Below are 17,236 nucleotides of genomic sequence, written 5' to 3'. Positions count from 1 at the left end.
TTTATCATTATAAATTTACTGAATTTACAATCTATAAATTTCAGTAAAGATTTAATTACCTGATCCAGGTGTAGAATTCCACTTTCATCTAACCTAAAGTGAGCCTTGACACCCTTACTATCACCTGACTCCTTGTGTTTAGAGTAAGCACCTGCCACACCTGTCAGTTTATATCTGGCTAATAGTGGGTCCTGGAAAGATCTGCAATAGACAATGGATACTTTAAAGTATACATCATATAAATATTAACTCTGTCTAGTCTTGTAATAATATTACTGCAGAATGAAATGTAATTCATGAGCATGTCTTAAAAGAAAATTAATGAAAGATAACTGAAATAAACAGTTTTATTTTGTGTTGCAATTTTAATTTTATTTAATCAATAATATCCTATGTCTTCTAATAACACTGATCAACTGTCAACAACAAATTAGTTCCTCATCAGGGGTTGCGCTGGGCTTCGCCAATGTCACAATTTGCAATTTTTTATTTCATCTGGTGACAAAAATAGCCAGTTGGCGATTTTCTTGGCGCCTAGGTTTTGTATATTGAAACTGACAGGAAGTTTATCAGCAACGGATATTTTCTCCAATTAAACAATTGTGTTGACACCTGGTCAGAGTTAATTGACTATGACCAATTTACGACTGAAGGCAATTAAAGGTAATTACACCAGGCGACTGGACTGACAATATTCTCATAAGACGTGTCAATCAAATATAAATATATTATTGAGCCAATCAAAACTCTCATCATCTGGTCGAAGGTAAACACAATTAAGGCCATGTGCACGTGGCTACACACAAGTTTCACAGCCCTATTTAACCATGTAAAACATTCAGAAACAGACTTACGTAACAACAGAATAAATTAAATCCAATTAACCATGATTATCCCATCAGGAAGTGTCTAAATACTTCGAAATGAAAGAATTGATAAAAGAAAATGGATGACATTTGTTTACACTTTTGCCATGTGACTTTTTTGGCGGGAAAATCGATAAACAAATGAATGGGGATTCCCAAAATCTAATTAAGGAAATGCTATTTAGATATCAAGATAATTAAATAGGGACACAATTAATGGTCTATGGTACAAACTGTAGTTTCATAGAAATTTTATCACTTGACAAAAAGAATCAAGTTTGTTAAAAATAATAAAAAAAATATATAAATTATATTGTATTAGGTAAATCAGACCATAAAGGGCAACTTAGGTGAACGTGCATGTTTTAAAATCAGGGACTGTATGAGAATAGTAATATAGTCTTTGATGGAAGTAAAATACCTGTTTCGGGAGTAGTACTTAATATTTTATGCATATGAAAGTGACAGACTAGAGCTAAAAACCTGCTTTATACATGCATCAAGAGTGAATCTTGGGTACATGCATGTCATGAATGGAGAATTGACAAAGATAATTCACCAGTGAACTTAATACTGCCTTTGGCTCTAATTTCTGAAAACAGGCTACAAAAAATGGCAGCTGGCGCTTTTTCTGGCAACAGAATTTTGGAAGCCAGAGCAGCCCCTGCTCATGATATTATTTAAAGATTTCCAACTACCATTTTTACTGATGTATTTGGCAGTTGCCATGGAGATAACTTCATTTTATTTTAAGATTTTTAAGATTTGTATGAATCATGATTTGACGTTTTCTGATAAAAAGTTCACTGTCTCTGCTACTGTCAGTAAACTCAATTTGTGACCATCAAATCCATGACTATGATTATTCAAATACTATATAATTATCCCTTATATGTTCTGTATATTAAATACATAAATTTTCCATGTGTTCATAGTGTTTTGGAACACATGCTCTTTTCACTTACTTTTGGTCAAAATCAGACAGGAAACTAGTGTCCCCATAGGTAACATTAAAATCAAAGTCCTTGAAATGTTTGCTGAAGGTCATGACTTTTTTCTGAGGAAATGGATTCATTCTGTTAAATATAGTCCTTTTGATGACTTTGACACTGTCTGAACCATCTTCAGTATGTTTATATTTCTCAAATTCAACCTGAAAGCAAATACATATAATAATTCTCTTACAAGAAAATCAATTAACGAAAGTAGAACGCAAAAAAATGATATAAAATCATATTTTCATTAGACTTATCTGAAAATTAGAAATTGTTAAAAATTATTACATAATTGCATTAAATCATTAAAAATGATAATAATCATCCCTTACATTGATGGGATAAATGCTAGCTTCCTTGACACCAAATGTTTTAACTTTAAATCCCTTTCCTAGATAAGCAGCTTGGTAAACAGCTCCCATGGCAGCAGCTTCATCTGTGTTGATACTCTTACCAAGTTCAGTTCTGTAAAAAACGTGCATTGTACTGACTAAAATTTCACAGCTGAAAACTTATTGGTTACGAGGAAATGCAAGTTAATGAAATGAACAATTAATGGTACTACTATTCATTTCAAATCTGGTCAACTTAACAAAACAAAGAGTATTGGGCCCTGCAAATCACTGATTAAAATGTACAGCAGAAGCTGAATAACTGTATCCAAAATTCTTCTAGGGAGAAAGTGTGACCAAACTAACAGATAAACACCTAGACACACAACCTTCTTTTTTGGGGATATAAGATCTTTTCAAAAAATCCAAAAAACACAAATAGGAAAGTTACACTCTAATCTGACATCAGTTCATTAGCAATTTATTCTTAATGTCTTAAAATTTTATTTATTTGCCAATACAAATGTTATGAACCAGGAAAATAAAGCACCAACCTTCCTAAGAACTTCTTAAGTATTTCTTGTACTTTGGGTATTCTAGTTCCTCCTCCCATCAAAATAACATCTTTAATCTCACCCTACAAAAAGAGCACAAAATTATAAAAATGTCAATACAGCTTTAATATACTCAGAAAAAATAGTTAAATAATTCTTACACTGTTACAGACTGGAATAACAGTAACACATATGTATAACTGTTTTATATGAGCATATCTGTTTTGATCTGCCAGAATATAATTACAATGTAGCAATACAAAAGTGCTAGCACTGTACTCAACTTCTGGCACAGAAAAAAAACATATCTATATTTATACATTTTGTGTTAACTGCCATTCACAAAACATGTGATGCGTTATCACAAAGATACAATACTATATTTGACAAACAAATCATTGTACACTGCTACTTTAAGTTTGTATAAAACTTAATAACACATTGGTTGAAGCATAGCTAGACAAGTACTACTACTGGTGTTAATTGTACATAAAAGTGTGAAATAATTCCAGTAAAAACTAAGGAAAACAAAATCAAGATTTGCATGTTCAACACAGTTAAGCTTGAAACAAAGTACAACACATCTAAAAGAAAGCTCCACACCAAATATTAAATAACCTACAAATTAAGAGCTAAGAAAAACTCAAAATATTACTCAGTGGACAAGATGAACAGAATGCAGTATAACTCTCTCTAACAAATTGAGGGATACCAAATGATAGAGTATAAATTAAAATGTTACATGTAATGTTTTTAAACGAATAAAAATATAGTACATACCATGGTAATTTGTGAAATTTTGAGTGCTTCTTCTATTGGTTTGGTGACCTTTTCAAATAAATCTTTAGATAAATCTTCTAATTCTTCTCGCGTTACTTTAGTTCTGAAGTCAATTTCTTCCAGTAATCCTTCAACCTGCATACAATATAGTTACATATAAAATTAAGTGCATACAAAAGTTATGATTGAATTTTACTGCATACGAAAATTGTTATATAGGAAATTTAATGCATGCAAGAATCATTACATATAAATTTTCTAATTACGACCTTGCATAGTAAATGCTTATTAGATTTGAAAGTGTTCATAACATAATAAGAGCTAAAACATGATACCATCAGATTTCAAAAATCAAGCCAGGATTAACTCAGAAGCATCACAAAAAAACATAACACAAAACAGACATGCCCATTTAAATACAATGCTGCTTTTGTTGTTAATAGAAAAGACCTTAACATAGGCACCACACTTCTGGCATTATCCCATTTGATTAAGTTAATGTGCAAATGTACCCCCCTCACCTCCTTACATTCACATGACCAAAACCATTTAATGAATATTGTTTTTGAATATAAAAATAAGCGCTCCCCTCTTAAAAAAAAAAAGACTGCTAGAGACCGAAACCAGTGAAATTGAAATAAAAAAAGTTTCAATTGTCATTTTATAGTAAAGGGGAAACACTTTCCACCACATTATAATTCCCATTTAAACAAACCTGTGCATAGTGATGTGTATTGGCACTGAGAACTTTTTTCAACTTTTCAGCTTCTTTAAACAGTTTTCCCATGGATCTTTCATTAGTAAATACATCAGTTTTGGTCTTTTTCTGTCCATTAAATACCTTAGCTAGATGGCGTCTGAGTCGAAGTGTAATTTCTGTACCACCCAAACCTCTGTCAAACCTGAAATAAACATTCAGGTTGTTTTTTACCTAATCTATATATATATAGAAACAACAGGAAGAGCAAAGAGTAGTTCATTACAATTTTTACATAGGATGATTACTTCCAGTTTACAATAAAAGAAACTTCAGGAGTTATGATAATGCATCTGAGACAGACATTCATTTCATTTCAAGACTCACTTTCAAATATGAAAATTGTAGCCTTTTCTTATATTGTTTCATGTACATATAAAAGAATATTTCAAAATACTTCACTTTTTAAAGGGTCGTTATCAAAATTGAATTTATGTTACCCTACACATTTATGACTAGGAGTTATACATTGTAGTAGGTTTGTAAAGGAAGACAGCACACTTACCCAACACCTTTAATGACCAGCTGCGGGTTTGTTTCAACCCTTGTTCCTTCTTTCACTTTAGCAACATGGTATCCTGTAATGTTTAACATATAATAATGTAGTTTTTTAATAGTTCATCCTAGATTTTTTCCTTTTTATAAAATACTAAACATATTTATATAAAGAATAAAGCAAGTCTATAGTATTTACACTATCAAATCTTCTGTTAAAAATTCAGGGGGTTATTTTGGTGGTACATTTCCTCTGTTGAAAACTGTGTAAGACTCTAGTCTGTTTTACACTCCTTAATCTAAGCTGTAAATAATGATAAGAACTGTAGCATCCTTTGACCAATTTAAAGACAATTGACCCAGTGACCTTAAAATTAATAATGTTCTAGATTTTTCTACAGACTAGAACATGCTAAAACTGTAAGTATTTCTTTAAAGAATGATAACTCTTGGATGATCATAACAGGATAAGGAAAAACATATTCATATACAGATTGTTGAAAGGATGACAGAGTAGTGTTAATTCATTGGCAAGGAAACCCAAAACCCACATTAATTCCCATTATAAACACAGGTAAATAAGAATGGATTACTTTCAGTGCAGTAGTATGAAATGTCATCAGGGACTAATGTAGAGGGAGAAATTTGCTCACTTCTAACCATTTGTCTTTGACCAGGAGAAGGTTTTGTAATAGTTTTCATCAACAATAATGTCATTATTGTTATTTTTTATACAGCATTTACTTAAACTGCTGATTCTCATTGATGTCTAGATTAGGCCCTGGTCATTTTCATACTCAGTGTTCTCCCTAGGATTTTTGGATAGTGCTGTATTCAGTGCACATGACAAGACATTAATAGGTCCTGTGTCGAAACATGCCACTTCTTGTTTAATGTATTTTTTTAAAATTGATCCATGAATTCAAAATGTACATTGTTTATGAATTACTCATTGGTAAATATTTTACATTTTTTCTTCAATTGCAGTAATTATAACTTTAATACCATTTTTTTTTATTTTTCCGTTTTGTATTTAACACAAAAATTATAAACATATTGTATCAAACTATTATACATAATTCTTCATTAACATTTCCTCTTATTTATACACACCCAGGGTTCTTCATTGATGTTTTACTGCAAATTTTTGCTAACAGCAGACCCACTGGAAATCACAATTTTCATTTGTTTTGGAGCCTCAATGGCTCATTTGGTTTGAGAGCATTCTCTATTAAACTCTTTTTCTAGTCTTTGTAATTTTCAATATATTTATAGATTTAGAATTATCTAATCAACTACATGAAATAGACTACTCTGGTCTTAAAATTCATGTTGCCAAAAATTTTCAGGAAGTCAGTAGTATGGAGCTAACATAGTTTCCAGGAAAAAAAACATAACTCTTATTCTTATTATTAAAAGTTGACACACTAGTTATTATGTTTTGTTTTATTTTGTTTTTGTTTTTTTTTTAATTATTATTATGTTAATATGAAGTTTATTCATGACAGAAACCCCATATCATGACTTACAAAATATGCAAGTCCATATTTTTTTTGTTCATCAAACCTGTTCTACTATTTTCAGACTCGTGGGATTTTACTGTCTATTTTTTAACTGATTTTCCTATAAAAAAAAAACGTGCTCTAGATACACAACAACATGACAAAGTAAACAAAAGACGGCCATTTCCTTTTTCTTTTCAAAGTGTTAAGGAAGTATCTGATGGAATAAATATTGTTCAGGAATTTAAATGTTCTTTTACAAGGTAAATCAGCTTTAAATGTTGAAAACTTCTTGTGATTGTACGACATTCAACTTTGCATTTATAAATAGCAAGATGCTTTTGGCCAGGGTTGAGTTACCTTTGACCATAGTCAAGTTTTGATTGGTTCAGTACATGGATATTTGTATCTGATTGACACCTTCCTTAAAATTAACTTGTGGCTAGGTGGGGTGACTGATAAAGAATCTTGTCAGCTATTGATTTCAGACACCTGTGCAATCACGCAGTGATCAACAGACCATGGCATGTTTACTGCTGTCGGTTTCAAGAGCTAATTACCTTGTAGGATACCGTAAATGACCTCAGGGCAAACAAATTTCCTGTCATAATTGATTTTATAGTGCAGTACTCGAACTCAATAGCATTGTAAAGCATAGCGCTTTAAGGGCCTAGAGAGAATAATTCCACACTTTTATACAACAACTTAGAAATACTGGTGAAGTTCTCATAATACCTTTATAAAACTGACCAATACATACCAACAATAGTAGCAGTAGTACTTGTGGCACCCATGTCATAAAACATAATGTACTGCATGGTTCCATTGAATTCTTTTCTTCTGAACACACCATAATTCAGAGCAACTGTTGAATTAAAAAAAGCATAAAATATTGTTGCATGAACAATAATAAGAAAATCAGTAATTTAATTAAATCTTTGTTATAAGATATTTCTACTCAAGTTCAACCTGTTACAGATAAGTATTGGCAAATCTTTCTTTTGTAATTCAAACACCATACATAAATATTTTTCTTAATCTTTCGTGAGTGATTCTTTCACTTTCTAAGAAAAGAATTTTATATCATTTTCGTTCCATGACCATTTGTATAAATCATTACTGCAGTCATTTTGTTGGATTCAATACAAAAGAGAGATATCATTAAAAGTGTTTAATATGAAGCATTCTGATGTATTCAGATAGATTTATAATATCCTTACCAGCAGCATTATCACTCATTAACTGTAGAATATTGAGGTTAATTAAGCCAGCTGCTGTCTGTATAGCCTTCCTTTCTGACTGGGTGAAGTATGCAGGCACTGTAATAACACAGTCTTTAATTTGCTGATCTGAAATAAATGTTAAAAACAAGTTTACTAAGGAATTCAGAGCTGTCCTTGATAAAAACTGAATGCGTTATTTTTGTACAAAGCATCGCTATATGCACCATTTCAAAAATTTGTATATCATGACATTAATATCTGAATATTAGTCCCTTAAATTAAAAAAAAAAATTATTAAAGCATATGCTAAATTTTTTATTTTACTATTTAAACATGAATCAATTTTTTCTCTCTATTAATTACATATCAAAAAAATAAATATCATATTAATTGATGATTGTCTATAAGGTGTATCTGAAGCAACAGACAGAAACAATCAAGTTACTGTTCATCTTATTTGTCTTCAGATTTTATTTTCCAGAATAAAATTACAGTGTAGCAATTAGTTAATACTAACACCATACTCAACTTCTGGTTTATGTAATTTGTATTAGTAAAAGATATTTAGCAGCTTAGAGTTAAAACAGCTGACCTGCAAACGTTTCAGCATATTCTCTTGCTTTTTCCAAAACCATGGCTAACAATTCCTCAGGACTATAAGTTGCCTCACTAAAACAATAACATATAGGATACAATTACAATCTTCTCAATGGTCTTCTAAAAATGTATACACTGTATGATTCTAATGCCTTAATATTATAGTACAACAAATGTACAAAATACAAAGCCTCTTTGAAACATTTTTGAGGACTACTTAAATAATCAATCAGAAAGTCCTTTGGGCTACCTAGAAAAATTAAGTGTTAAACCCTGATCTTAGACCAGTAAAACAACAACTTCTGGGTTTTGATTAAACATTTGACACAACATGGCAAGTGAATGAGATAATAAACCTTATTATATTGTAAACAACAATAAATGCAAAGACCACAAAAGAGTCTTCTTTTACAACTAAATTAATTTCAGAAAAAACTATTTATATTTATATTTAAGTTAGACCTGTACTAAACATTGGTAAAGCCTACAGAATAAACCACATTAATACAAAACTAAAAAAAAAACCACTCTGAAGCTATCCCAAAACCAATTTCTTTTGAGGTTCTGTAAAATTTCATTTAGATCCATTATCCAGTTGATGATTGAGAAGAAAGTTTTCGATGCCAACACAATAACATCAAATCAAACAACTGCAAAATTGTGAGGTCATATAAAAATACATGAGAAACATGATGTTCACATAATTTCAAGAAACTTACTCATCAATTTTGAAGAGTACAGTTCCCCTTTCTTCATCTTTAATCAGATCATAATATGGAAACCTTTCTTTGTATAACTGTACATCAGGACTGTCAAATTTTCTACCAACAATATTAGTCAAATACCAGAAAGCTTTCCTTGGAAACTTTACAGCCTGTAACAAAAAGATCAAAATGATAATTACATAAGAAAAAATTTTTAAAGGTATTTACCTCTTGATTCAATTTCCACAGTAATAAGTATGTCAGGAGATTTCTTTAATTTAAGACTATAAAAATTTGAACCATTACCACTATTCTTAATTTCAGGTCATCATTTGTGTAGTGATAATTATTGAAATATCATAATATAATAATTTAGTAATAGAGTTTCTAATCCCTACCACTAACTTTCACGTACAAGAAATCAGCCGATTGTCCTTAGCAAAATTCAACATCCAATCAACAAAAGCAGATGCAGTTTAAAACTTTACAAAGAAGTCTGCAACAGTAACAGTACTGGCATTAAAAAGACATTTTTTTTTCCTTTAAAGATAGCTGATGTTGTGTAAATGCTTACATAAGTGTTGAAGTCAATAAACATGACATGTGTTCAGCATGGATCCGGAATGGTCAAAAATGCTGGTCATTGACCGACAAATTTTGCAAATGTCCGACGACCATTATTCAATATCGGACATAATTAAATTGTCAACCCTCATAAATTTCAGTCTGTGTGGTTTTATTAGTGTATAAACATCCTGTCTACCCGACTCCTAATTGTTTATTGGTAATAAATTGACAGGTGCGGGTCAATTTCAGCCGATGTGCAGCCACCTGTGATTGTGATTTACCTGTAACTGATCAGTTGATTGCATAATTGAATTAACGGTACATGTGCAGCCCAACTGCATAAATGAATTAATTGAAATGACTTGGACAATTTTCATACATTTATTACTTGATTTATTAAGAAAAAGATTGAGATGTCCATCGATCATTTTCCCGCCAATCTTTCAGAGGTAACGAAAGCACATATGGTGCTGAAACTATGAATCAGACATAGTTTGTAATTATTAATTTGCCTATTGAATCTTTTTAACGCAAAAGTCAACGGCCCATTAAAATTAATATATATTATGTATTAGAGATTTTCTTTTACAAATAATCAACTTTTTTTCATCACTCGGAAGTTTTTCGGCTGTTTGCCGATGTGATGAAAAAGTCCGAGAGATACAATATTTTGTTTATATGTTGGAATGTCCATGTGTGGTCGAAACCTAACTCGTTCATTCATTGAGATATTTTACAAATGACAGAGTATGTGATGAAATAACACAAATTCTAATATACATCTCACAATAACTACATGTACATGAACAAGTTTGTTTTAAAAAGTTTTTCAATCTGAGCAAGACTGACACAAAGGTCTGCTGAAGTTTGATAAAATGGCCGGCATGGGCTGTCAAAATTTCCGGTCCCTTGGTGTTCAGTACTATCATAATGACAAATACAATTAATAATTTCTATCAAACTGGCTTTAACAACTGGCATTCAAGGCCAACTTTATAAAATGATCTTTCCCCCAGTTTTAGACTCCACTATTACTACTAGTAAGTCGGGGCAAGCATGTTAACCTCTAAGAATTATAAGGATGGAAGATCTCTAACTTCAAACAGACCCCAGCAGCATAATCTTTAAAGGGGGAAATAATACTTAAAGTGGAATCAAACAGATGCTTTACATGAAAGTTTTATGTCAATCTACTTACAGTATTTTCAGCAGCTTTACCAAACATTCTCTCTCCATCTCTCAGTGCTACAATAGTTGATGTCTTTCTATCAGACTCTCTGCAAAATTAATCAACTTATTATTGACATGTAGCATGATGCTACAGAAAAGTAGTACTCAATTTCCATTCTTTTCATTATACATGAATAGTTATATACCAGTAATAAGTTTCTTGTTTGTTCCACATTTTTATTAAATGAATCAGTAACAACATAAGCACAAACATATTGTTGACAAATATTCATTAAAGCTAAATTAATAAAATGGAGTAAAACAGAGTAAAAAAATCAACATCAAACTTACTCATTCAAAACTATTTCCATTGGAACTCCAGGCTGAAATAGAGGGAGATTATAAACAGAATATTACACATACTTTTTACTATTCTCAGTTAAGAATAACTAAAATTTTAGAATGTCTGCACTTAGTAATTATGTGGTGCTTAAAAAGAATATTTAAAAAAATTAGACATGATTTGGCACATGCAAGTAAAAGAACGAACAAAATTCACCTTTATTTTTAATTCAAAAACAGTTACAGACCACAGAACAGGTATTATCAGTAGAATATACATGAAATCAGTACTTGCTGTATGGTTTTCTCCAAAATACAGATCTACTCAGAGAGAAGATTCTAGTTACAAAATAATATGGTGCATGTAGACCAAAAAAACATTGTTTCGTGAGTATCCTACACCATGACTTATCTCCACCGTTATCAGTGTCTGGATTGGATAATAAAATATTAAGGTAAATAGCTTCAGCACTTACCTTCACAATAGCTATTTTCAAAAATTCACTGCCCAGATCAATAGACATAACAGCATTAAATGCCACTAAAAAAAGACAAGTTATGGTATCTTTGTTGTTAAATTAAACGGTCCTATGACCTATTAACTCTTATACATTTTTTCAAGATTTAAGAAAAATAGAAGTTTTTTAATCTAGTTTAGATTTTCCATATCTCTTAAAAGCAGATGCATGTATGGTTGGCACACAATGGGTCTAAGGCAATATCAGACCAAGCACAATGGGTCTAAGGCAATATCAGACCAAATTTGATTGGGTACCGTAGACGTTCTCTCATTTTCTTGTTAAACAATTAAAAAAGAGTTAAAATATGCCATTTGATCAAACAGATCAAAAATCTATTTTGACATGTATGGAAAACACACATTTAAAAACAAAAATTCATGATATTAAAAAATTAGTGTTTCAATAAATATTGAACAAGAGTAAAGTACACAGCATTATTGAAAAACATCTTGTACAATATAACCAAAAGATCTATTCATACAGGATTACATTACCGGTACAACAGATGTTAAAATGGGGGAAAAATACTGCAGGATGAAATAGTGTAGAATTCAACAAATACAAATGTATAAGATGCCTGGTCATTTGTAGAGAACATTGTTACTGTGTTACTTGGAAGTTGGCCCTTATAATACTACACAAGAACACTGGCCTTTCATTAAGAGGCAATACCAGGTACTTTTACTCTTCTAAACTACTGAAAGGTACCTCCACAATTTTAAAATTTCATACATTTTTATCAAACAAAATGATGAAAAGTACCTCCGACAAAAATCAAAGGTACCTGCATTGCAAAAAAAATAATGAAACCTCTGAGAACATTCTCAATACTATATGTAAAATGTATCTAATTACCTGTAATTGAACTGTAGGCCAGTACAGCTGCTACCACAAACAACAACTTCCGCTTCATTTTCAACTCTGAAAGATGAAGAAAATTTGTTCTTAGTCTCAATTTGTGTGTTCAACTCAATTCAGTTTCCTCAGATTCCCTGTTAGCAAAACAAGAATGATTTCATACAACATTTAGCTCTTGTATATGGTTTGATAAGAGATTACCATTCAATAAGAGCATTTAACATTTTAGTGTCCTTTGTTGTTCCGATAGCTTTACTCAGACTTCATGTATTGTCTCAAAGGCTATTTTCAAACCTCTGTTTTAATAGTAGTTTCAGTACTAGTAGCACAAGGCGGTCAAGACTGTATATTACATGGCTCCTTCACAAAACATAGGATTAATGTCTATTATTTCAACCTCTATGCAACTCTCTACTGAAATGTATATATAACCTTGATACAAACTCTTTCAATGCTCTTAAAATAGAAAAAAAAATGTACTGACTGGTTTATATTTCAGGATATGACATTAAATAATACTGGATTTCATACAGGTAAAATTGACATCTTCTTCTTGTCCAAAAGAACAAGTTATTCAAAAAAGGTTATGTTGTTCCTTGTAGGCAAGTTGTCTTTGGATAGCACATACCATGTACTTCAAGCACACAATTAGTTAGTGCAGAGTTTCTGAAATTTGTTGGACCTATTAGGCCAATAAGTAAAAAAGTAGCAAGTTTCAGCAAAAGTATTGGTAATACCAATCCTCATCATCCAAAACATTTCAGATTATTACCTACTTTAAACAGAAATTTATATTTTACTGAATAAACAAGTTTTGTCAACTCAGAAGAATTAATTACAATATTGATTGGGTAATACTTCATTTCTTTTAGCTTTGTAAATATCATTTGCAAATGTCAGTGAAGTAATAAATCTAATTGCTTATTTTGTTAATTGATCATGGAAAACATCCATGGTATTTGTTATTTCAATCATTCCCTTTTCCTAATTTTTTATCACTTACCACTTACAGTTCAGGCTATGTCAATTTGATTGACTGAGGAAACCAAAAAACAGGAATAATTAACATGAAAAAAAAAGATTGGTAAAAACCAAGGATTTATTGGGCAATATGAAATACTTGTACTCATTTTGAAAGGTTTACCTTTGAATAAATAAGTAGTCAAAATTTATACAAGTCTCAGCCTAAACCCTTTACTACATGTATACTCGGCGTCACATAAATAACATACTGTTAAAATTTGAATAAAAATATTTTCTACGACTTTATTGAGACCTACCGTCGTTTAAATTGTCTTAAATGACTTGCTCATTCGTTTAGCCAAACGGCTTCTCCCTGAACATTGAATCGTTAAATTCCGGTCATATTTTAATTCTAGGTGCCAATATTTACATTGTAAAAAGTCGGCCATGTTTACAGTGATCGGGTTGCTAGGAGATGTTGTTTACGTTTAAATGGTTTGTCCAAAAACCGAAGAACCCAGAATGCATTTCGGCGTTATTTCGGATATCTCGGATTTATTTTACGCGAACAACGTACAATACCGAGAAGTTAATCAAGCAGACGATTGTCACCGGAGTTCGACGGGAACTTACGCACTTCGTTTGTAAACAAATCGTCCCGTAGAAACCAACATGGCGGATATTAGTATGGGATTTTCCCATAAGGATTTGTTACGCATGATTTAAGCTAAAAGCGACTTGTTCAGGGAGAAGCCGTTTGGCTAAACGAATGAGCAAGTCATTTAAGACAATTTAAACGACGGTAGGTGTCAATAAAGTCGTAGAAAATATTTTTATTCAAATTTTAACAGTATGTTATTTATGTGACGCCGAGTATAGATACTGTTATAATCTCAGTATATGTATGCAACTTTTATAAAAGTACTAACAGCATGTGTGTGACATATATTGTATATATTGCAAATGTATTAAATGTCTGTCAGTTATCTTTCACTGAAACAATTTTGTTTCCTACACATGTACATTTACTACCACCAGCTGATTAAAAGAGTTAAATTTACAGAGTAAACTACATGTGAAATCCTGCTGATTGGGGCATAATGGTACAGAAATCCAAAAATGGTAAATATGAAAATCAAGGAAGTAAGTCATCTAATACAAAACTTACTATAAATCTGAAAGATACAGTGCAAAAGGGTTTTCTAGCATATTAATTTAATCCAACTCCTGTGATTCCACGACATGGTAACAACGCGTGAAACAATGAACAAAGAATAGATTTGACCCATCATCTTTAAAACTAATTATGATATGAACTTATGTCCTTTTGGGAGAGTTGCAAGTTTTATCTGTTTCATAAGACAAAGTGAGTTTATAAATGGTAGAGAAGTCCAAAATGGTAAAATGAAAAATGAGGATGTGATTTACAAGCCCCAAAAAGAATTCCGCAAGTTAGCTGATAAGTGGTTTCCAGCACAAGAATTCATATCAACTTTGCTTAAGCCAGTTATGAGCAGGCAACGTGGATTCTGATGACTGTAATGATGGTCAACTAGTGAAATGCCTGTCATATATTAGCTATGTGTGCTAAATAATAAATATTCCCACCTGTTCAGATTAAGCAAGACATGTCTTTGTAAATATTTTTAAAAATATCACTAAATCATACACTACAATAGTCACACAAAAATACATAAATAAATTGGGTACTAAATAAAAAGGAATTAATGCCAATCTAACAAAGTTCCGAATTTGCTGACGTTTGTCCAGTTGTACTTTCACCAAAGAGCTTAATGCACCCATCTCAAATTACTAGGGAAGTAGGGTCTGCAACATTCCAAGATCAAAATAACTTACTGGTACATGTAGTCCTTATTATGGACTGTTTGAAGTTCCACCTCTTCTCCAAGTGAAAACTAATGAATACAGAGATCAGCTACCGGTCTTTTCTATAGACTTCATCAGACACCTGCTACAACACTGAAACCCTAAACTGTCATTTGTTTTTAAATTGGGATGAACTTACAAGCAACTTCTATCTGTACATGAAGTGGAACTGTATAAAGTCATGTGTCCTTTGAATTGTGCAAGACAGATATGAAGTTAAGTGGTGATGGGTCATAGACAACTCTATTGCGTTTTATAACCCAGCCTTTTTCAATGTAAATGTGCTCCTGAAGAAGATATTTATTCAGTTTATTTACACTGAGAATCCAGCAACTCAGTGGTTCATTAGATAAAGGCTGTGAAGCAATGGTAAAGGTAATTAACTCTTCCCTGATGGGAGAGTCGATCACACCATTTTCAAGACAGAAGCAATACTCAAATCTGCTCACCATTGTTACTTGTACCGACTTTCAATAAATATTAATAACTTATGTATTTCCCAAAAGTTTATTCTTTTATGATAAGCAAGCAAAGGTCGCTCTTAAATGCACATTTTTTTTCCAGGATTTTGAAAACTTAAATCACCTTTGCATGAGAAAATGAGTACCATTTTAATGGTATATATTTGCATCTGACATAAAGAAGATATTTCAGTATTGTCTGTTATTTACATTAAACAAAACTTAGATGTGTATTGCATATGAATAAAGCCCATTATTTTTTTCCACTATCATGCAAGCATGTTTTCCAGACAATCCAAATAGCATGCCTGAGATTTATTTTAAAAAAAATAAGTGTAAGGAACCAAAAGATTTTTTGCCAACCAAAACCAAATCACAGGTAAGTGATGACATTACTAAAAACTGTCCTATAAAGACAACTGCTTTATTCATATCAAGAGAACAAAGCTTACTCCCTAATATATAGAAATTTTGTCCAAAAATTCTGATAAAAAACCGAAACAACCTTGGCAAGATGATGAATAGCATGAAGTTTTATTTGTTGGAATGGAACCTGATACTTATGCCCTGGACTTCCCTCACACTTAAAGCCATGGCCTACCTTAAATTAATCCTTGCATGTTACATGTAGTTTATTTTTGAGAGCAAAATCTACAACATCTAACATTTTGTCTTAAATTTTGGGCAGGAAAGGGATAATAATAAGTTGGCGATAATTATAATTACTTGCCAGGGAGAACTACTCTCTGACCTGTACCAGTATTGGCAGTAACTTTTCTGCAATATTCTGTTATTACTATAAATTATAATATTACTTATTACAATTACTAGTCATATTCATTCACAAAATGTCATAATGCAATAAACTGAAAAAAAAAGTTTCTACCGATTCGGATTAAAGTTATTACAAATAAGTCAACTAATGTTTTAAATCATCAAGAATGGGAAATCAGCTGGTATTCACAACAACTGAAGACTGAAGTAAAAAAAAAACTTTAAAAAAGACAACATGCCGTCAATTTCTAAAGCCTAATATTCGTGCCGATGTGTCATATTTTGTAGGGGTTAAACGGTTCTGAGAAAAACTGTTAAAACTTACATGTATTTTCTTCCTGTTGTGACAGTAGTTACCGTGTTACTTTAGTTTGAATGAAAGAAATTTATGTTAGCCGGCGAGCTGGCGACACGCGATTGGAGAAACGAGAAAGTTCCGGAAATGCGCAAACGTTGATACACGTACACTTCCGGTTCTATTAATTTTCGAAACAATACTGGTATTTTTTCCGGAAAGAGGAAAGCAAAAAAAAAAGAACCATTCCAAGGATAGACAAGACAGTGAAAACAGATATGCAAAACGGAGAACATGAAAGAACCAAAATAACATTTAAATAGAAACAAAAGCAAATGAGCAGCTCGGAATCCACCACGCACTGTGGCTCATAAAATGCCAAAACCGGGGTAGACGAAAGAGGAAAAGAAATAATGTTTGGTGAAAAAAATTAGTTCCCATGGTGCAGATGCATACACTGTTACAAGGATACAATGACAATAATACTTCATTAACAAATCAGTGACCCACTGGCCATGGTGACATTGGCATGTGTTCCCATTGGCATATACCGACTGTTTGTTGAAAAACGCGTCATCGATTACAACAGTTAC

At 31.7% G+C, this 17,236-nt stretch overlaps 1 protein-coding gene across 5 annotated transcripts in view; it reads right to left on the bottom strand.

Annotated features, from left to right (window-relative positions):
• LOC148615871 (hypoxia up-regulated protein 1-like) overlaps window positions 1-16,810 on the bottom strand; it is a 29,271-nt gene extending 12,461 nt beyond the window's left edge. For 4 of the 5 annotated variants that reach the window (XM_088581494.1, XM_088581496.1, XM_088581493.1 and 1 more), the window contains exons 1-16: window positions 16,674-16,810; window positions 12,261-12,326; window positions 11,361-11,425; window positions 10,894-10,925; window positions 10,571-10,649; window positions 8,821-8,975; window positions 8,097-8,173; window positions 7,502-7,630; window positions 7,042-7,146; window positions 4,790-4,862; window positions 4,243-4,429; window positions 3,528-3,662; window positions 2,748-2,830; window positions 2,194-2,326; window positions 1,832-2,019; window positions 60-201 (exon numbers count right to left, since the gene is read on the bottom strand). In XM_088581494.1, the coding sequence (XP_088437620.1) occupies window positions 60-201; window positions 1,832-2,019; window positions 2,194-2,326; window positions 2,748-2,830; window positions 3,528-3,662; window positions 4,243-4,429; window positions 4,790-4,862; window positions 7,042-7,146; window positions 7,502-7,630; window positions 8,097-8,173; window positions 8,821-8,975; window positions 10,571-10,649; window positions 10,894-10,925; window positions 11,361-11,425; window positions 12,261-12,318 (1,641 nt within the window). In that variant the 5' untranslated portion in view covers window positions 12,319-12,326; window positions 16,674-16,810. Of the gene's footprint in view, window positions 1-59; window positions 202-1,831; window positions 2,020-2,193; window positions 2,327-2,747; window positions 2,831-3,527; window positions 3,663-4,242; window positions 4,430-4,789; window positions 4,863-7,041; window positions 7,147-7,501; window positions 7,631-8,096; window positions 8,174-8,820; window positions 8,976-10,570; window positions 10,650-10,893; window positions 10,926-11,360; window positions 11,426-12,260; window positions 12,327-15,083; window positions 15,097-16,673 lie in introns of those variants that run through there. The other variant, XM_088581497.1, reaches the window with a different exon arrangement.
• Window positions 16,811-17,236: the final 426 nt, after the last annotated feature.

Source organism: Perna viridis, chromosome 5 (assembly GCF_037379345.1).
Source record: "Perna viridis isolate PV_CMFRI_1.1 ecotype Kerala chromosome 5, ASM3737934v1, whole genome shotgun sequence".
NCBI classification, from domain to species: Eukaryota; Metazoa; Mollusca; class Bivalvia; order Mytilida; family Mytilidae; genus Perna; species Perna viridis.
Note: the sequence above shows the minus strand (reverse complement) of the source record. Positions and strands in the feature narration are given on the sequence as shown.